We start from the raw sequence: 21,663 nt of genomic DNA, 5'->3' as shown, positions 1-21,663 counted from the left end.
CCTATAGAATGCCCCACACCCTGTGGTTTCACTGATGCTTCCTCATGATTTTAACTTCTGGTTCCTGTGCTTCCCAATCAACCCACTTGGGTTTCTTGGTTTTTTTTGTTTTTGTTTTTAGATAGGGTGTCACTCTATTGCCCAGGTTGGAGTACAGTAGCACAATCATAGCTCACTCTAGCCTCGACTTCCCAGACTTGGGTGATCCACCCATCTCAGCCTCCTGAGTAGCTGGGACTACAGGCAGCACCACCATGTGCAGCTAATTTTTTTTCTTTTTTCTTTTGTAGAGACAGGGTTTCTCTATGTTGTCCAGGCTGGTCTCCAACTCCTGAGCTCAAGTGATCCACCCACTTCAGCCTCCCAAAGTGCTGGGATTATAGGCCTGAGCCACTGTGCCTGGCCACTAAGTTTCTTTTTTTTTTTTTCTTTTGAGACAGGATCTCCCTCTGTCACCCAGGCTGGAGTGCAGTGGCACGATCTTGGCTCACTGCGACCTCAGATGTCTGTCTTTACCACTGTGTAGTAACAAATTTGGCCAGAAGTGGTGGCACATACCTGTAACTCCAGTACTTTGGGAGATCAAAGCGCGAGGATCACATGAGCCCAGGAGTTTGAGAGCAGCTTGGGCACCATAGTGAGACCCTGTCTCTACCAAAAATAAATAAATAAAGATCAGCCAGGCATGGTGGCATGTACCTGTTGTCTCAGCTACTCAGGAGGCTGGGGCAGGAGGATTGCTTGACCCCAGAAGGTTGAAGCTGCAGTGAACTATCATCATGCCCCTGAGCTTCTAAATCCCAAATGGTAGGAATGTCCATCTTATTCATTGTGGGCCTCTCAGACCACTCCTGACAGTTTATGCTAATGAGATGACTTGGGGTGGGCCCCTATATAGTTCATGTTAACAAGATGACTGAGGATGGGAGCTGGTCATGCTGCAAACCAAAGACCGAATATGACACTCGAGGTTTGGGGCTTTGAGCCCCACCTCCAGATGGGTTGGGGAGACTGGAGATCGAGAAAACAATCTCACTAGAAGAGTGGGAGATAGACTAGCCAGCACACTGCGGCCTCGATCTGAACCAGCTCAGGTCTTTCCAGACACTAGTGACATTTGGCTATCTAAATTGAAATTAATTAAGGCCACGCGCAGTGGTACATGCCTGTAATCCTAGCACTTTGGGAGGCCGAGGTGGGTGGATCACCTGAGGTCAGGAGTTGGAGACCAACCTGGCCAACATGGTGAAACCCGTCTCTACTAATAATACAAAACGTGGCTGAGTGTGGTGGTGCATGCCTGTGGTCCTAGCTACTCGGGAAGCTGAGGCACAAGAATTGCTTGTGGAGATGGAGATTGCAGTGAGCCAAGAACCTGCCGCTACACTCCAGCCTGGGCGACACAGCAAAACTCTGCCTCAAAAAATAAAGTTTTAAAAAACCAATGTAATTAAAATTAAAACTTCACTTCCTCAGTCCACTGGCCACTTTTTTTTTTCCTTTTTATTTTTTTAAGTGCACCACTGCGGCCGTGAACTCCTGGGCTCAAGTGATCTTTTCCCCTTAGATCGTGAGTAGCTGGGACCACAGGCGCCTGCCACCACGCCTGGCTGCTGGCCACATTTCCAGTGCTCAATAGCTACTTGAAGCTTGCGGCTACCTTACTTGGGCAGCACAGATAGGAAAAGTTCTATTGGACAGGGCTGCCTAGCCCTTTTTTAAAAGGTCCTTTTATACTATTTTGTCAGATGGGGTCTCACTTTGTTGCTCAGGCTTATTGCAAACTCCTGGGCTCAAGTGATCCTCCTGCCTAGGCCTCCCAAAGTAATTCGTAAATACACAGTCCTCTCTTGTTGCATCAAAATGAATGCAAAAATGTCATGATGGGGCCCGGCGCGGTGGCTCATGCCTGTAATCCCAGCACTTTGGGAGGCTGAGCTGGTAGGATCACCTAAAGTCGGGAGTTGGACACCAGTATTCTGGTACCTCCTTAACTTTTGCACTGGAGGGACAATGGAAGGGCCCTGTGTCATCCTCACCTTCTCCATCTGTAATTCTTGTGATGGTTCATTACCACTTTAAAGCTCTAGTTCTTTTTCCTTCATTGACATCTTTAACTTTTTCTTTATAGAGATTTTTTTTTTGGAGACGGAGTCTCGCTTTGTCACCCAGGTGGGAGTGCAGTGGCTCGATCTCGATCCACTGCAACCTCCGCCTCCTGGGTTCAAGCGATTCTCCCGCCTCTGCCTCCCGAGTAGCTGGGACTACAGGCACCCGCCATCATGCCCGGCTAATTTTTGTATTTTTAGTACAGACAGGGTTTCCCCAGGTTGGCCAGGCTGGTCTCGAACTCCTGACCTCAGGTGATCCGCCCACCTCAGCCTCCCAAAGTGCTGGGATTACAGGCATGAGCCACCGCGCCTGGCCCCGTTTTGGCTATTCTTTAATATGCCTCCCTATAACTGCTATCTCCACACCAGCCTTGCTTTAGCTCATGGGAAACAAAACCAATTAGTTCCCCCATTACCTGCCTTGAGGAGCAGGGGTGGTACAGCGGCATGCACCCAGGGAAGTGTGTTGTATGGGCCCCCAAGTGCAGAATCTGAATCTTGCAAAGGAAGAAACAAATTCATCCCCACGGAGCATGTCTCCCCAGTGCTCTCAGCCTTCCAAATCCACAGTCACAGTGACTCAGCAGAATCTGAGCCTGGGGCACCACAGTAATCTGCATCCGGCTTTTTTTCTGCTCCACTTCGTGCCAAGGCTCAAAGGGCAGGCCCACTCGATCCCTGGACTCTCTTGGGAACAACTTCCACCCTACATCCCCTTGCACCTCAGGGCACAGTGCACAGATGGGCTTGCCTTAGCCCCTCCAGCCAGATTTTTGAGGCCTCTGTCACACACCCCCACGAACCCCTCCTCCAGCCCCCAGAGACTTTTCTTGACTTCCACCAGTTGCTCAGGCGGGGCGGGTGGGAGTGGAGGGGCCCCTCCTTCACCCCCCAGGCTCCCTCCCTTCCTGGAGCTGCAGCCTTGGCATCCTCTAGCCCAGCACCCCAGGATCCAGGCGTTGGGTCCCGCCCTTGTTGACGTCCAACTCAAATGAGCCGCGCAGGATATATGAGAGAGACTGCACCGCGCACCACACACACGACTCCTGCAAGGTTGCCGCTGGAGTCGCCCAGCCCAGTGAGAGCCTAGTCCCGGCCAGGGTCGCCCCGGCAAGCACAGACAGTCCAGCCAATCAGCGCCCTGGACTGCACCAGCGCCATGGTCGGTGAGTGCTGGAAAGGGCGAGGCGCTTGGTCTCCGGAGTCCTGGTGCCTGTGGAGGAGGTTGTATGGGTTTGGCCCTGAGTTTTGTTCCTTGAGTCAAAACCCACAAAGGGAAGAGATTAGGGTCCTGGGATGAGCCTTGATCGGACTCCGGGAGAGGGAGAGCTTCTGTTTGTATCCGGAGTCGTGGATCCTTCCTCACTCCACCCCCACGAACTCCAGTGGGCATTTAGGAGAAACTTGACCTTGGACGCAGAAATTCCCTCCAAAACTGGGGTCAGAAACTGGCTGTTGAAGGCCAAATCAGGCTTACGGTCACAGCCCATACCTCTTTTGAGCTATAGTATTTAAACCAATTTGAATTAAGTTGCAATCATTAAAATGGGTGATTTCACTTAAAAATGTGGATTCCGAGCTTCTGAAGAAAATGAGAGTATCTGGTGATTGGTGGACAGGAGTGGAGGAAACTGATACCTTTTGTTTGACAGAGACCAGAACCGGCTCCAAGCTGCCAGGCTCAGGTTTTGTTGTTTTGTTTTGTACTGTTTTGTTTTGTTTGAGACTGAGTTTTGCTCTTGTCGCCCAGGCTGGAGTGCAATGGTGCTATCTCAGCTCACCACAACTTCCGCCTCCCGGGTTCAAGCGATTCTCCCATCTCAGCCTCCCGAGTAGCTGGGATTACAGGAGTGCGCCACCATGCATAGCTAATTTTAATATTTTTAGTAGAGACGGGGTTTCGCCATGTTGGCCAGCGTGGTCTCAAACTCCCGACCTCAGGTGATCCGCCCACCTCGTCCTCCCCAAGTGCTGGGATTACTGACGTGAGCAGCCGTGCCTGGCCTTGGGAGGTATTTTCCATTGAGGCCCTTGGATTAGGCAAACCTGATCAGGTCGTACTGGATCCGTTTCTAGTATTGGGTCCATTTCAGTGATAGAGCCTCCCCACTCGGCCATCAACCCTAGGGGAACTTAGAGGTCACCCCAGCTCCACCCAAGGCGTAAATAACCAGCTGAGACAACTGCAGGGACTGAGAGCTGTTTCCCAAATAATCTCACTCTGAGACTGGACAGCGCTAAGATTTAGAAAGCTGTTGCCTCATCTGGGGCACAGTCCTGCGTTTTGTAATTTCTTTCCCTGTGAACCTGGTCCTGCCTCTAAAAATGCACCTGCACACACAGAAGCCCATCTTGGTCAAAGTGAGTGGAGGAAGAGATTGCCCTTGCAATTGACCAACTGAAATTATCAGAATCTCTGAGAAAGGGACTAAGCAGGGAATTGGTAGCCCAGAATGAGTTGCTGGCAGAGACAGCAGGGAATAGATTCTTACAGCTGAGAGGCTTGCCGCATACACGGTGGTTGCTATTTCCTTTGTATTTCTTAAGCTCCCCGAGGCACAGGCACCCTCTCCTCCAATACTAGGGCAGGAACTGTTTCCTGACTTTCCAGTCTTACAGAATGTTCTGTATTTATGCGTAAACACAAAAAAGAGAGCTGGTAATGAGGGAAAAAAGGAAGACTTGGATCTTGTATAATTAGTTTTAGCTGTACCCGGCTAACCAAATCTTGAGGTTCACTAAAGCATCCAGGTTTTTTGTTTGCAACTAATAGATGTGTCTGATTCGCACTCATGTTCCCTGGAGCACTCAAGTGAAAAGAGAAGGCAGAAGGAGAATGCATGAAACTGATACAAAGTCTTACCTTTAACATACTTCTTTTTTTCTTTTTGAGACAGGGTCTTGCTCTACTGCCCAGGCTGGAGTGCAGTGGCATGATCAGGGCTCCCTTCAGCCTTGACCTCCTGGGCTCAAGTGATAGTCCCATCTTTGCCCCCTGAGTAGCTGGGACTACAGGTGTGTGCCACCACACTCAGCTAATCGTTTTTGGTCAAAGCAGAACTCGAAACCTGGCTAAAAAATATTTTTTTTGGCTGGGTGTGGTGGCTCATACCTGTAACCCCAGCACTTTTGGGAGGCTGAGGCAGGAAGACTGCTTGAGGCCAGGAGTTCAAGACCAAGATTCAGCTCAAATGGCAAGCTCCTCTGAGGGCCTTTCCTAACGGGCCAGCCCCGAAGTCTTGAAGTTTTCCTCTGTGGAAGTTTTTTTTGAGACAGAGTCTCACTCTGTTGTCCAGACTGTAGTGCAGTGGTGTGCACTTCCCAGGTTCAAGCGATTCTTGTGCTGCAGCCTCCCCAGTAGCTAGGATTACAGGTGCACGCCACCACGCCCAGCTAATTTTTGTATATTTAGTAGAGACGGGGGTTTCACCATGTTGGCCAAGCTGGTCTCTAGCTCCTGACCTCAAGTGATCCACTCGCCTCGGCCTCCCAAAGTGCTGCGGTTACAGGCATGAGCCACCGCGCCCAGCCCTCTGTTGAACTTTGTCCCTTACCTCTCCTAACACACTAATGCCACTCTACCCTGAAGAGGTTATCTGTGTGTGCATCTTGTGGCCTCTCTCAGGGTAAACTCTAGTAGTGTAACTCCTTCCAGGTCATGTTGCTCAGCTAGTTAAGTGGCAGGAAGGGAAAATGAACCCTCCAGGCCCAGAAAACTTCTTTTCTGTTAATTGCCTATTCACAACCATCTGTCTATTTGTTTGTTTGAGACAGAGGCTTGCTCTGCTGTCCAGGCTGGAGTGCAGTGGTGAAATCTCAGCTCATTGCAACCTTCGCCTCTTGGGTTCAAGCGATTCTCCTGCCTCAGCCTCCCCAGTAGCTGGGATTACAGGTGCCCGTCACCATGCCTGGCTAATTTTTTTTTGCATTTTTAGTAGAAGACAGGGTTTCACCATGTTGACCAGGCTGGTCTTGAACTCCTGACATGAGGTGATCTGCCCGCCTTGGCCTCCCAAAGTGCTGAGATTATAGGTGTGAACCACCGCGCCCCACCCACAACCTTCTTTTGACCATTTTTCTTTTGAGTTGTTTTGGGGATCTACGTATTCCAGGTACTGCACTTTGGTGGTTATATTTATTACAAATATATTATTCCTGTTTGTGTGTTGCCTTACATGAAAAATTGTAAAGTCACAGGCATGCTTATAGTTATTAGAGTCTGAGCTCCTTGAAAGATCAAGAGATGGATATTCTGACTTGTTCATTTTCCGAGAAGTACCTTGACTGTCTTACTACTTAGAAAATGCTTGTTCACGTTGATGAGAAGTCAATAAAATAAAAACTGTCAGAGCGGTGTTCAGTAAACACTGATAAGACTAACGGCGAGGTAAATTAGAAAGAAAATGCCTGTTAGAGCTTGATATGCTCACCTGCCTCCCAGTCGTGTTAAATCCATGGGTTAAGAGGTAGGAATTTGTTGAGGTAGCCTCAGAGCTGCCTTTCCCTTTTCCCAGGCTATCCAAAGCAAGTCAGTCATTTCCAGCGCATGTTAATCACCATCAAACACCTACTGCACTGAATCTTAGTTTCAAGAGTCCAAAACCTCAGGACCAAGTTTGGAAATCCCCTGGTTTGGCATACTGGGCCCTGAAAGTTACACTTGGCTGAATTTAGCCCAAGAGGCACCTCCCTTGCTAGGTGTGGTCAATAATAAAAGCAGGAAGAGAGCTTAAGGCTTAAATGCGCCTTTCTAGTTATTTTAGTCATTTCTAGTTATTCATTCATGGTGCAAAAACGTTGCAGATGCCAACTGGGAGGCCAAGGCAGGTGGATCATGAGGTTAGGAGATTGAGACTATCCTGGCTAACATGGTGAAACCCTGTCTCTACTAAAAAAAAAAAAAAAAAAAAAAAAAAATTAGCTGGGCATGGTGGCACATGCCTGTAGTCCCAGCTAGTTCGGAGGCTGAGGAAGGAGAATTGCTTGAACCCGGGAGTCAGAAGTTGATGTGAACCGTGATCGTGCCACTGCACCCCAGCCTAGGCCACAGAGCAAGACTCCATCCCCCCTCCGCCCCCACAAAAAGTTGCAGGCATTTTCTTCTCCCAGCTGCACCCACTGTTCATGGTAGGGTGTGAAGTAGCAGTGCACGCTATCAGGAGCAACTGTGGGAGTAAGCGTCCTTTCTCTGGTACTTCGCTCTATGCCCTTGCATGCTGTTGTTTGTAAGTCTCACTGTTGCCCAGGCTGGAGTACAGTGGTGTGATCTTGGCCCATTGCAACCTCCACCTCCCTGGCTCAAGCGATCTTCCCACTTCAGCCTCCTGAGTAGCTGGAACTACAGGTGCACACCACCATGCCCACCTAATTTTTTTTTTTTGGTAGGAACGGGGTTTCTCCATGTTGGCCAGGCTGGTCTCAAACTCCCAGGCTCAAGCAAGCTGCCTGCCTCGACCTCCCAAAGTGCTGGGATTGCAGGTGTGAGCCACTACGCCCAGCCACTCTCTACATTTTTAAATTATTCCAGTTTCACCACTTAATGACTACACACTTGGGTAACTTGCTTCTCTCCTGTGCCTGAGTTTTCTCATCTATAATATGGGGCTACTCATGGTATTGACCTCATAGGGTGTGTCTCAGTCTATTTTGTGCCTCCCTACATAATACTTGGGACTAGGTAGTTAATAAAAAAGAGAAATTGATTTCTCACCGTTCTGGAAGCTGGGAAGTCCGAGATCAAGGTGCTGGCAGGTTTGGTTGTCTGGTGAGAGCTGCATTTGGAGGAATGCTGCGTCCTTACACGGATGGTGGGAAGTAGAAGGTGGAAGGGCAGGTGAGCCCCGTGCTGGGCAAAGTCTCTTTTATGAGGGCCTTGATCCCTCTCACGAGGAAGGAGACCCCCTCACCTAATCACCTCTCACAGGTGCCATCTGTTAATACTCTCACATTGGCAGCACCTGAATTTTGGAGGCGACGTATTTAAAACATAGCAGGTTGCCCTGACAAAGGAAGAAAGTGCAGGCCAGGCGTGGTGGCTCACACCTAAAATCCCAACATTGTGGGAGGCTGAGGCAGGCAAAATTGCTCGAGTCCAGGAGTTTGAGACCAGCCTGGGCAACGTGGCAAAACCCTGTCTCTACAAAACAAAAATTAGGTGTGGTGGCACACACCTGTAGTCCCAGCTACTCAGGAGGCTGAGGTGGGAGGATCACTTGAGCCTGAGAGGTCAAGGCTGCAATGACCTGAGATCATGCCACTGCATTCCAGCCTGGGCAACAGATCGAGACCCTGTCTCAGAAAAAGAAAAAAAGGAATGCAAAGCACTGAGGGCAGTGCCGAGCACATCATAAGGATCCACTAAATACTGTGCTTGCAAATTGAAGCATGCTGCCTCTGACAACCTTGTTAATATAAAAGAGGCCCATTTCCCTTCTACCTGCACCCTTTGCCATTTCTTACTTATAAAGGAAGCTGAGCTGTTAATAGTTTAATGTGATCTGCTGGGCGCGGTGGCTCATACCTGTAATCCCAGCTACTGGGGATGCTGAGGCAGGAGAATCGCTTGAACCCAAGAGGCGGAGGTTGCAGTGAGCTGAGATCATGCCACTGCACTCCAGCCTGGGCAACAGAGTGAGACTGTGTCTCAAAAAAAAAGAAAAAAGTTTAATGTGATTGTTCCACATTTCTCCCCCTCATACCAACGTGCTGCAAATCTACATACAAATATGTGTCATTTCTTTTTTCTTTTTCTTTTTTTTTGTATTTTCTTTTTCTTCCTTCCCTTCCCTCTCTCTCTCCCTTCCTCTCACTTCTTTCGTTTTAAATAAAAATGGATTGATATTCACTTGCCTTTTTATCAGTTAATAATATATCATGGATATCTTTTTGAGTCACTACATATAGTAAATTCATTTTAATTTTTTTAATTTTTAAAATTTGTTTATTCAAGACAGGGTCTCCCTCTGTCGCCCAGGCTGGAGTACAGTGTGGCGATCAGAGATCACTGCAGCCTCGACCTCCTGGGTTCCAGTGATCCTCCCATCTCTCAGCCTCCTGAGTAGTTGGGACTACAGGCATGCGCCGCCATGCCTGGCTAATTTTTGTACTTTTTGTAGAGAAGGGGTTTCGCTTTTGTCATGTTGCCCAGGCTGGTCTTGAACTCCTGGGCTCAAGCAATCTTCCCACCTTGGCCTCCTGAGCAACCGTACCTGGTTAACAGTCTCTAAAAAAATTTTTTTTAGTGACAAGGTGTCACTATGCTGCCCAGTCTAGTCTCCAACTCCTGGCCTTAAGGGATCTGCCCACCTTGGCCTTCCAAGTAGCTGGGATTACAGGCATGTGCCACCACGCCCAGCCAGTTTAACTCATTCTTTTTAAAATATTTTTTTACTTTTATTTATTTATTTTTCTGAGACAGGGTCTTACTCTGTTGCCCAGGCTGGAGTGCAGTGGCACGATCTCGGCTCACTGCAACCTCTGCTTCCCAAATTCAAGCGATTCTCCTGCCTCAGCCTCCCAAATAGCTGGGATTACAGGTGCCCGCTACCACGTCCAGCTAATTTTTGTATTTTTGTAGAGACAGAGTTTCACCATGTTGGCCAGGATGGTCTGGATCTCTTGACCGTATGACCCGCCCACCTCAGCCTCCCAAAGTGCTGGGATTACAGGCTCAAGCAACCGTGCCTGGCCAACTCATTCTTGTTAACAGCAAAATATCCTGTAGTGTGGATGTGCCCATAATTTATTGAAGTGTTCCCCATAGACAATCAGGTTATAGCTAATTTTTGCCAATGAAAAGCATGATGTAATACATATCCTTGGCTCTTATAGCCTGATGCTTTCACTCTGTAGAACAGATTCCTCCAAATTGGAGAGCGAGATAAAAGATTTATGTGTCTTTAAAGTTTTAAGAGATTCTGCCTGATTGCTCTCCCTAAAGGTTGAGGCGATTCATATTCCCACCAGTAACACGCCAGTTTTTCTGTTGGTACAATCTTAACCCTGGGTGTTATTTGTAACATTTTGTGGGTAAATGTAAACTCATGGTAAATGTAAACATGGTACCCATGTCAACTCATGGGTAAATGTCTTGTTTTCATTTTGATTTTCCTGACAGGCCACGCAGAGCATCTTTCCATTTGTTTGTTGCCATTTGCCTTTCCTGCTCTGTGAACAGTGTGTTCGGATCCTTGACCCACTTTTCCATTGCACTGTCTTTTCTAATCATTTGTGAGCACTCATTGGGAGTTTAACTCTGTGATGAGAAGTGCGAATTTCTTCTCCCAGTGGGTATCTTTTGACTTTGTTTATGGCTCTTTTTGCTAAACTTTTTTTTTTTTTTTTGAGACAAACTCTCACTCTTGTTGCCCAGGCTGGAGTGCAATGGTGTAATCTTGGCTCACTGCAACCTCTACCTCCCGGGTTCAAGTGATTCTCCTGCCTCAGCCTCCCAAGTAGCTGGGATTACAGGTGGCCACCACCACGCCCGGCTAATTTTTGTAGTTTTAGTAGATACGGGGTTTCACCATGTTGGCCAGGCTGGTGTCGAACTCCTGACCTCAGGTGATCCACCTGCCTCGACCTCCCAAAGTGCTGGGATTACAAGCGTGAGCCACTGCGCCACACCCAGAATTTTTTTTTTTTAAATAAAGGATTCTCTACCCTGAGGTTATACAAATTCTACCATTCTTCCTTTAGTATTTAAATAGTTTCATTTAAAAATTTTGGATCTTTAATCTACTAGAAATTATGGTTGTATGTGATATATTAGTGGGGTAATTAAAGCCAAAAATTTTTTTGGTGACTACAATAGACACATTAAAAAATGCACCAGTTCATTTTTTAGAGACAGGGTCTCACTCTGGCATTCAGTGGTTCAATCATAGTTCACTGCAGCCTCGAACTCCCAGGCTTAAGCAATCCTCCCACCTCAGCCTCCCAAATAGCTAGGATTACAGATGTGAGTCACCATGCCCAGCTAGTTTTTTATTTTATTATTTTTTTGAGATGTCGTCTCACTCTGTTGCCCAGGCTGGAGTGTAGTGGTGCGATCTTGGCTCACTGCAACCTCTCCCTCCTGGGTTCAAGCAGTTCTCTGCCTTAGTCTCCCGAGTAGTTGGGATTACAGGTGGCGCCACCATGCCTGGCTACTTTTTGTATTTTTTAGTAGAGATGAGGTTTCACCATTTTGGCCAGGTTGGTCTTGAACTCCTGACCTGAATCCCAAAGTGCTGAGCCACCATGCCTGGCCCTAGTTTTTTGTATTATGCATTTTTTGTAGAGACAGGGTTTCGCCATGTTGCCCAGGCTGGTCACGAACTCCTGGGCTCAAGCAGTCCTCCTACCTTGGCCTCCCAAAGCTCTGGGACTACAGGCATAAGTCACCGCACCCAGCCCTCACAAGTTCTAAGTGGATTTTCACAAACTGAAAAATTATGTATTCAGCACCGCAACGTCCCTTTTGTGTCCTTTGAGCCACTACCCTCAGACAAGGGAAACCACTTAACTGAGTTGTAACACCTATGCAGGTTGAGTATCTCTTATCTGAAATACGTGGGACCAGAAATGTTTTGAATTTCGGATTTTTTTGGATTTTGGAATATTTGTATTATGTTTACTGGTTGAGGATCCCAAATTCAAAATCCTCCAATGAGCATTTCCTTTGTTATGTCAGCACTCAAAAATGTTGGATTTTCCCATTTGGGATGGTCAACTTGTAACAGTTTTCTAGGGGAATCATCTTATTTTCATGCAGATAACTCATTAGATATGCCAACACTTTTTTTTTTTTTTTTTTTGAGACGGAGTCTTGCTTTGTCACCCAGACTGTAGTGCACTGGTGCAATCTTGGCTCACTGCAACCTCCACCTCCCAGGTTCAAGCAATTCTCCTGCCTCAGCCTCCCGAGTAGCTGGGATTACAGGTGCCCGCCACCACACCCAGCTAATTTTTGTGTTTTTAGTAGAGACAGGGTTTCACCATGTTGGCCAGGCTGGTCTCGAACTCCTGACCTCAGGTGATCCGCCCGCCTCGGCCTCCCAAAGTGCTGGGATTACAGGCGTGAGTCACAGAGCCCGGCTGTCAACACTATTTATTAAATCAGCCACTGATTTAAATCCTTCCTTTAATCTTCAGTACTTTTAAGGGGAAAATACATTTCTGGCTGCAGGGGATGGAATGGAATAACCTAATGTCTAACAAAGCCGCCCCCTCCTTTACAGACTGCAACTCCCCTGTAGCTGAAGGCTTGCTGGTTGGTAATGGGTTTTCCCCGGGTGCTTTGTGTGTGTCTCTGTAGGCAAAAGAGCACTGATCGTACTGGCTCACTCAGAAAGGACATCCTTCAACTATGCCATGAAGGAGGCTGCTGTAGCAGCTTTGAAGAAGAAAGGGTGGGAGGTGGCGGAGTCGGACCTCTATGCCATGAACTTCAATCCCATCATTTCCAGAAAGGACATCACAGGTAGGAGTTCCTCCTCCCCTTTTTAATTAGTTCTTTGCGGATCTCCTTGCCTGTGGGTCCTCTGGCCCGGCTTTGGCTCCTCTGGCCCCAGCCTCTCTTTTTCTTCTCTGCAGGTAAACTGAAGGACCCTGCGAACTTTCAGTATGCTGCCGAATCTATTCTGGCTTATAAAGAGGGCCGTCTGAGCCCAGATATTGTGGCTGAACAAAAGAAGCTGGAAGCTGCAGACCTTGTGATATTCCAGGTATGGGGGGACATTGGAAGTGGTGTCAGGGGCATTTGCATGCTTATTGTCCTAGACATGTCACCTAATTAGCTATGGGATCTTAAACAGTCACCCACTTTACTGCATTCTCTGCAAATAAGGGTGATTACTTTAAAGGTGCAGTATTACATGGATTTCACAGATATTGGGAATCTGGCTGTATTACTGTTGCATATGTAAATGCAACTGCAAGGCCAGGCACGGTGGCTCACGCCTATAATCCCAGCACTTTAGGAGGCCGAGGCCGGCGGATCACTTGAGGTCAGGAGTTCGAGACTATCCTGGCCAACATGGTAAAACCTGGTCTCTACTAAAACTACAAAAATTAGCTGGGCATGGTGGCATGTGCCTGTAGTCCCAGTTACTCTGGAGGCTGAGGCAGGAGAATTGCTTGAACCTGGCAGGTGGAGGTTGAAGTGAGCCAAGATTGTGCCACTGTACCCCATCCTGGCAACATGGCGACAGAGCGAGACTCCGTCTCAAAAAAAAAAAAAAAAAAAGAAAAAAAAAAGAGAGAGAAAGAAATGCAACTGCATAGATGATGTACAACCCTTGAGCTTGCTTTCTTCTATGTACTTAGTCTCCCCTTCAGTTAGCGATTCCTTCAGTTAGCGATTCCTGTTGGACTCTCAAAATTTGCAGTTCTCCTCCTTTCTCCATAAAAATCCCAAATACTTTGTAGAATAATCCATGACACATTGACTTCTCTGCCATTGTAGCCTGCCAGCTGAAGGGGGCTTTGAAACCCTGCTGAATGTGTTCCTGCAGCAAACCACAGCCTTTCTTCTTCGGGAAGCGGCCTTACCATTTAGCAGACAATACTGGGATTGTGCGTGAATCTCGTCAGTGATCTTTCCTATAAATGTGACTGTACTCAATGACTTTGCTTTTGCCAATTCCAGCCAGTCTTTTGATATTGAACATAGAATGTATATGATCCTGGAAACCACGAACAGGGTGGTATAGGCTGTGGCTTTTTTTTTGTTTTCTTTCTTTTTTTTTTTTTTAGTTATTCAATCAGCTACAAAACATCCAATCCTTGAAATCCTTTATTTTACCCACAGGCTTGTTGCTAGGAATCAAAGCCACATGCCACTAGCCAGTACCCCAAAGGATGCCTTTAAAAAAAAAATTAAATTGGAGACAAGGTCTCACGGTCGCCCAGGATGGAGTGCAGTGGCATGATCTCCGCTCACTGCTGCCTCAACCTCCTCGGCTCAAGTGATCCTCCCACCTCAGTCTCCTGAATAGCTGGGACTATCAGTGCACGCCACCATGCCATGCTAATTTTTTAATTTTTTTTGTACGGATAGGGTCTCACCACGTTGTCCAGGCTGGTCTCAAACTCTTGGGCTCAAGTGATCTGCCTGCCTCGGCCTCCCAAAGGGCTGGGATTATAGGCGTGCACCTGTCATATCTTTAAATCATGAATCAAGGATGAGAAAACCTCCTGGTATAGTCCGTACTCTGCTTTTATTAGGATAAGAGGTCAGACAAGACTTTCTCATGGGAAGTCCCTGATGAACCTTAGTTACACTAATTATTATTTATTATTTTTATTTTTTAACATTTTATTTATTTATTTATTTATTTGTTTGTTTTCGAGATGGAGTCTTGCTCTGTTGCCCAGGCTAGAGTGCAATGGCGTGATCTCGGCTCACTGCAACCTCCGCCTCCCGGGTTCAAGCCATTCTCCTGCCTCAGTCTCCCAAGTAGCTGGGACTATAGGCATGTGCCACCATGCTCGACTAATTTTTGTATTTTTAGTAGAGACAGGGTTTCACTACGTTGGCCAGGCTGGTCTCAAACTCCTGACCTCAAGTGATCCACCCACCTTGGCCTCCAAAAGTGCTTGAATTAAAGGCGTGAGCAACCGCGCCTAGCCACATTGATGACGATGATTATTATTATTTAGAGGTGGAGTCTTGCTCTGTCACCCAGGCTGGGATACAGTGGTGATCACAGCTCCCTGTAGCCTCCAACTCCTGGGCTCAAGCAATCGTCCTGCCTCAGCCTCTCACATAGCTAGGACTAGAGATGTGCACCACCACAACAGGCTAATTTTTAAATTTTTTTGTAGAGACAGAGTCTCACTTTGTTGCCCAGGCTGGTCTCAAACTCTTGGGCTCAAGTGGTCCTCCCACCTTGGCCTCCCAAAATAATGGGATTATAGGCATGAGCAACTGCACTCGGCCATCACACTGATTATTAGTTTGCATTTTTGAGTGATTGTGTTTATTCTAAGTGATACGATTTTTCATCCATGATAACAAGGGACAGTCATAAAAGGAGGAAGGCCTATCTTCATTTTTTTCCACGATGGGGTCTCACTCTGTCACCCAGGCTGGAGTGCAGTGGCACAATCTTGGCTCACTGTAACCTCCACCTCCCAGGTTCAAGTGATTCTCCTGCCTCAACAGCCTGAGTAGCTGGGACTACAGGCATCCACCACCACACCCGGTTGATTTTGGTATTTTTAGTAGAGATGGGGTTTCACCATGTTGGCTAGGCTGATCTCAAACTCCTGCCCTCAAGTGATCCACCTGCCTCAGCCTCCCAAAGGGCTGGGATTACAGGCGTGTGCCACTGCGCCTGACCAACAGTCATATTGTTGATACCACACCTACTAAAGCAAACTCTTGGGAAAATACTGATTGAGGCGACACCCTGAAGCAAACCTTGTTTGCAATCCTTGCTATTTAGACTTTGCTGACAAATGTGATTTCATACAAACAAGTTTCATATCAATAAGTCTTCTGTGTATGTAGCTTTCTTGGACCCACTCAATATTTGCATTTTCAGGGAAAAAGAAGACTGTCCAATTGGCTGACCAAGGACAATAATGATCTCTTTCCTTAAAGTGCTAACTCCCCAGGAGGAATGGGAAAGGCGTGAAGAGGGGCTCCCCCACAGAGCCATAATGGGGAGCAGCTCAGCACCCCGAGTCGCCTTCTGGGCTTGGGGAGCCTCTGGTCTGAACTTGATGATGTCTTCTTTTTTTTTTTTTTTGAGACGGAGTCTCGCTGTGCTCCCAGGCTGGAGCGCAGTGGCGCGATCTCGGCTCACTGCAAGCTCCGCCTCCCGGGTTCACGCCATTCTCCCGCCTCAGCCTCCCAAGTAGCTGAGACTACAGGCGCCCGCCACCACGCCCGGCTAGTTTTTTGTATTTTTAGTAGAGACGGGGTTTCACCATGTTAGCCAGGATAGTCTCGATCTCCTGACCTCGTGATCCACCCGCCTCGGCCTCCCAAAGTGCTGGGATTACAGGCTTGAGCCACCGCGCCCGGCCGATGATGTCTTCTGTCCTGCAGTTCCCCCTACAGTGGTTTGGAGTCCCTGCCATTCTGAAAGGCTGGTTTGAGCGAGTGTTCGTAGGAGAGTTTGCTTACACGCTCGCTGCCATGTATGACAAAGGATCCTTCCAGGTAGGTAGACGGTTCTGAATGCTCTGACAGCCGGCTTCTGGGTGGTCTGTCCTGATGCAGGTTTTGTTTGTTTGTTTGTTGTTTGTTGTTTTTTGTTTTTGAGATGGAGTTTCCCTCTTGTCGCCCAGGCTGGAGTGCAATGGTGCATTCTCGGCTCACTGTAACCTCTGCCTCCTGGGTTCAAGCGATTCTCTTGCCTCAGCCTCCTGAATAGCTGGGATTACAGGCATGGGCCACCACACCTGGCTAATTTTGTATTTTTAGTAGAGACAGGGTTTCTCCACATTGGTTAGGCTGGTCTTGAACTCCTGACCTCAGGTGATCCACCCCCCTCAGCCTCCCAATGTGCTGGGATTACAGGTGTGAGCCGCCGCGCCCAGCTCTGATGCAGGGTTTTGAGCACAATTAGATCCTAAGCCTAGGCTCCGGGTCCTTTGGGAGAGATGCATGATCAAGTTTTTACAGATGGAATGACATGATATTTGGGATTTGTTTTAAAATGCTCCAGAGGCTGAGCATGGCGGCTCACACCTGTAATTTCAGCACTTTGGGAGGCCGAGACAGGCAGATCACCTGAGGTCAGGAGTTTCAGACCAGTCTGGCCAACATGGCAAAACCCCATCTCTACTAAAAATACAAAAATTAGCTGGGTGTGGTGGTGGGCCCCTATAATCCCAGCTACTTGGGAGGCTGAGGCAGGAGAATTGCTTGAAACCCAGGAGGTGGAGGTTACAGTGAGCCAAGATCGCACCACTGCACTCCAGCCTGGGCAACAAAGCAAGACTCCGTCTTAAAAAAATAAAATAAAAGGCCAGGCGTGGTGGCTCACACCTGTAATCCCAGCACTTTGGGAGGCCAAGGCGGGCAGATCATGAGTTCAGGAGATCGAAACCATCCGGTGAAACCTCGTCTCTACTAAAAATACAAAAAATTAGCCAGGTGTGGTGGGCACCTGTAGTCCCAGCTACTTGGGAGGCTGAGGCAAGATAATTGCTTGAACCAGGAAGGCAGAGGTTGCAGTGAGCCGAGATCGCACCACTGCACTCCAGCCTGAGTGAGAGAGCGAGACTCCATATCAAAAACAAAAACAAAAACAAAAACAAAAATTAGCCAGATGTGGTGGTGAGCGCCTGTAATTCCAACTACTTGGGAGGCTAAGGCTGGAGAATCACTTGAACCCGGGAGACAGTTTGCAGTTAGTCGAGAGGGCGTCACTGCACCCCAGCCTGGGTGACAGAGCCAGACTCTGTCTCAGAGAAAAAAAAAATGAAAAAATAAAATAAAATAAAATGCTCCAGAGAAAAAGGGGGTCATGGGTCGAGCTAAAACTAGAATGGCAAAATACTGAGAGATGAAGATGAGTGATAGATGCAGTACTATTTTCTCATTTACGTGTGTTAAAAATTTCCATAATAAAAACAAAAGAAGGCCTGTCTTCATTTTTCGGAGGCCCAAATCCTGCACAGGGAACCCTTCAAGACCTTCCAGATGAAAGAGCTTGTCCTACGCCATGCCTAGCCTGTGGGAGGATGGATGAGAACGCCCAGTAACTCCACCTAGGCAGCCAGCAGCCAGCACTGATTTTGGATGTGGTGACAGCCTCGCCCTGAGCCACACGTGGGGGTTTGGAATCCTTGGTTTGCCCCAGGCCGCTGGTCTGTAGACCGTCTAGGCTGGTACTCCTGCAGTCATACTGTGTAGCTCAGGGGAGCCAAAGTATGAAGTAACATAAACAGCAAATAGGACAGACTTGTGTGTTCTTGTCCCTGGAGCTGTTTCATTAACTTCTTGTCACAAGGGGATGTGGAGGGGAATGAAGTTTGTTATTGTTTTTTTCTTTTGCAGAGTAAGAAGGCAGTGCTTTCTATCACCACTGGTGGCAGCGGCTCCATGTACTCTCTGCAAGGGATCCATGGGGACATGAATGTCATTCTCTGGCCAATTCAGGTACCTCATTTTCTTTTCTTTTCTTTTTTTTTTCTTTGAGACGGAGTCTCGCTCTGTCACCTAGGCTGGACAGCAGTGGCACCATCTCGGCTCACTGCAACCTCTACCCACTGGGTTCAAGCGATTCTCCTGCCTCAGCCTACTGAGTAGCTGGGATTACAGGCGCCCGCCACCACACTCAGCTAATTTTTGTATTTTTAGTAGAGACGGGGTCTTGCCATGTTAGCCAGGCTGGTTTCAAACTCTTGACCTCAAATGATCCTCCTGCCTCAGCCTCCCAAAGTACTGGGATTACAGGCATGAGCCACTGCACCCGGCCAGGTACCTCATTTTCAACGAACCTTCAGGGGAATTCATTAATTGAGCCTTCTATGGGGTTCAAAACCTCAAGATAGCATCTGAAAATAGATCTTGAGTTGTGAAGATGAAAGCGTGGTCATGATTCAGAATGACGGGAGCTTCCTTTAGGAACTTGCCTGCCTTCCCGGGTGCCTGTGTGTGTGAAACACACCTGCGCGTGCGTGTGTTCAAACAGCATTCTCTCCCAGCCAAGGACTAGTGTGAATCACTACCCTTGATTTGTTTAGCCGTGGGCCCTGGTCTCGCCAGATGACTGACATCTCTCTCCAGCCTTCCTGTCCTTCTCCAGGTTGCTGATACAGTCTCACAGACTATTAGAGCCCAAGACAATTTAAGAAATGATTTACTGAGAGGCTGAGGCAGAAGGATCGCTTGAGCCCAGGACTTTGAGACCAGCCTGGGCAACATAGTGAGAACTCATCTCTACAAAAAAAAAAAAAATTAGCATACACCTGTGGTCCCAGCTACTTGGGAGTCTAAGGCGACAGACCCAGGAGTTCGAGGCTGCAGTATGATCAGCCTCGAACTATGATCGCACCACTGCATGCCAGCCTGGGATACAGGGCAAGACCCTGTTTCAAACAAAAAAGAAATAATTTGTCTAGCCAGTTTATACATGGATAAAACTGGATAAAACTGAAGCCTGGGGTGGGCTTATTGGTGTTATCAGACCCTCAGGATAATTTCTATAAAGAGGGAGGTTGGAGAGAAGAGCCAATGAGAGGCCACTTAAGAAAATCATTTATCAAGACTCATCTGGGCCTGTAATCCCAGCACTTTGGGAGACCAGCACTTTGGTGGATCACTTGAGGTCAGGAGTTCGAGACCAGCCTGGTAAACATGGTGAAACCCTGTCTCTACTAAAGATACAAAAATTAGCTGGGCATGATGGTACATGCCTATAGTCACAGCTACTCAGGAGGCTGAGGCAGGAGGAGAATTGCTTGAACCCAGGAGGCAGAGGTTGCAGCAAGCCGAGATTGCGCCACTGCACTCCAGCCTGGGCGACCGAGCGAGACTCTGCCTCAAAAAAAAAAAAAAAAAAAGAAAAAGAAAGGAAAAAAAAAAAAGACCCATCTGGTTATATGGAGAGGTGGAGAAATGCACCCCCCACAGGTCTTGGTGAGTCACCTGCCAAGAAACTGAGACTCCCTAAAGTAAGAAAACTTCTAGCCTTCTTGGCAAAGGATTCAGGTTGGCACAGTTTCAAGGGTTTATGCATTTAAAGAAGAGCACACCTGAGAAGGCTAAAATTGGTAACAGCTAGGTATAGGGTAGGAGAGAGACGCCAGCTCTGAACTGATTCTCTAGGGTGCCTGAGGCCTCCTCATCAGAGTGTCTTACTGGGAAGCCCAGACCAACTTCTGTTGTTTATAGTACAACTGCACGGAATTGGTTGACTTACCTCTCTGTGCTTTTTGTATCCTCAGAGTGGCATTCTGCATTTCTGTGGCTTCCAAGTCTTAGAACCTCAACTGACATATAGCATTGGGCACACTCCAGCAGACGCCCGAATTCAGATCCTGGAAGGATGGAAGAAACGCCTGGAGAATATTTGGGATGAGACACCACTGTATTTTGCTCCAAGCAGCCTCTTTGACCTAAACTTCCAGGCAGGATTCTTAATGAAAAAAGAGGTACAGGATGAGGAGAAAAACAAGAAATTTGGCCTTTCTGTGGGCCATCACTTGGGCAAGTCCATCCCAACTGACAACCAGATCAAAGCCAGAAAATGAGATTCCTAAGACTGGATTTCCTTCTAACATGTTATCAAATCTGGGTGTCTTTCCAGGCTTCCCTGACTTACTTTAGTTTTTAAGATTTGGGTTTTTCTTTTTCCACAAGGAATAAATAGGAGAGGGAATCGACTGTATTCATGCATTTTGGGATCATTTTATTATTCAATGTAACTGATTCTTTTTTTTTTTTTTTTTTTTGAGACGGAGTCTCGCTCTGTTGCCCAGGCTGGAGTGCAGTGGCCGGATCTCAGCTCACTGCAAGCTCCGCCTCCCGGGTTTACGCCATTCTCCTGCCTCAGCCTCCCGAGTAGCTGGGACTACAGGCGCCCGCCACTTCGCCCGGCTATTTTTTTGTATTTTTTAGTAGAGACGGGGTTTCACCATGTTAGCCAGGATGGTCTCGATCTCCTGACCTTGTGATCCGCCCGTCTCGGCCTCCCAAAGTGCTGGGATTACAGGCTTGAGCCACCGTGCCCGGCCTAACTGATTCTTATGATTACTATCATGGCATATAACCAAAATCCAACTGGGCTCAAGAGGCCACTTAGGGAAGATGTAGAAAGATGCTAGAAAATGTTCTTTAAAGGCATCTACACAATTTAATTCCTCTTTTTAGGGCTAAAGTTTTAGGGTGAAGTCTAGCTAGGTATCATTCAATTCTCCGATGTTCTATTAATCACCTCTCTGTAGTTTATGGCAGAAAGGAATTGCTCTAAGAAAAGACTGAATCTACCTGCCCTAAGGGACTTAACTTGTTAGTAATCTAACACTTGCTTATGATATTTCTTGCTTTCAATTACAATGCGGTGACTAATATGCCTAGCACGAGTATCACTGTTCTTCAACTTTCATTGTTTCTATACAGTACACAGATACCTTGAAAGGAAGAGCTAATAAACCTCTTCTTTACTGCAGTCATCTACTTTATTTTTAATTAAAAAAAAAATTTTTTTTGGAAACAGTCTTGCTGTGTTGCCTAGGCTGGAGTGCAGTGGCATGATCTCAGCTCACTGCAACCTCTGCCTCCCAGGTTCCAGCGATTCTCCTGCCTCAGCCTCCCTAGTAGCTGGGATGACAGGCGCCTGCCATCATGACTGGCTAATTTTTGTATTTTTGGTAGAGATGGGGTTTCACCATGTTGGCCAGGCTGGTGTCGAACTCCTGACCTCAGGTGATCCGCCTGCCTCGGCCTCCCAAAGTGCTGGGATTACAGGCGTGAGCCACCGCACCTGGCCCTTGCAATCTTCTACTTTAAGGTTTGCAGAGATAAACCAGTAAATTCACACCGCACATCTGCAATGTGAATTCAAGAAAGAAAATAGTACCTTCAATACTTAAAAACAGCCTTCCACAA

General features: G+C 47.5%; 1 protein-coding gene across 5 annotated transcripts; it reads left to right on the top strand.

Annotated features, from left to right (window-relative positions):
• The first annotated feature begins 2,752 nt into the window (after positions 1 to 2,752).
• NQO1 (NAD(P)H quinone dehydrogenase 1) lies at positions 2,753 to 20,443 on the top strand. 5 transcript variants are annotated; one of them, XM_025371419.1, is made up of 6 exons: positions 2,753 to 3,277; positions 12,409 to 12,573; positions 12,687 to 12,817; positions 16,150 to 16,263; positions 18,109 to 18,210; positions 20,001 to 20,443. In XM_025371419.1, the coding sequence occupies exons 1-6, from the start codon at positions 3,271 to 3,273 to the stop codon at positions 20,304 to 20,306; spliced, it is 825 nt and encodes a 274-aa protein (XP_025227204.1). In that variant the 5' UTR covers positions 2,753 to 3,270; the 3' UTR covers positions 20,307 to 20,443. The 5 variants fall into 5 exon arrangements, with proteins under 5 accessions (XP_025227204.1, XP_025227207.1, XP_025227206.1 ...); XM_025371420.1 differs by having other exon boundaries at positions 3,010 to 3,206; XM_025371422.1 differs by lacking the exon at positions 16,150 to 16,263.
• Positions 20,444 to 21,663: the final 1,220 nt, after the last annotated feature.

This window comes from Theropithecus gelada, chromosome 20 (genome assembly GCF_003255815.1).
Source record: "Theropithecus gelada isolate Dixy chromosome 20, Tgel_1.0, whole genome shotgun sequence".
NCBI classification, from domain to species: Eukaryota; Metazoa; Chordata; class Mammalia; order Primates; family Cercopithecidae; genus Theropithecus; species Theropithecus gelada.
This window is presented reverse-complemented; position numbering and strand designations above follow the sequence as displayed.

Excerpts from the sequence above, each read along its gene's own strand:
- NQO1 (XM_025371419.1), top strand. Across the intron at positions 12,574-12,686 it reads TTCCAGAAAGGACATCACAG|GTAAACTGAAGGACCCTGCG; the intron begins GTAGGAGTTCCT and ends TCTTCTCTGCAG. Across the intron at positions 18,211-20,000 it reads TCATTCTCTGGCCAATTCAG|AGTGGCATTCTGCATTTCTG; the intron begins GTACCTCATTTT and ends TTGTATCCTCAG.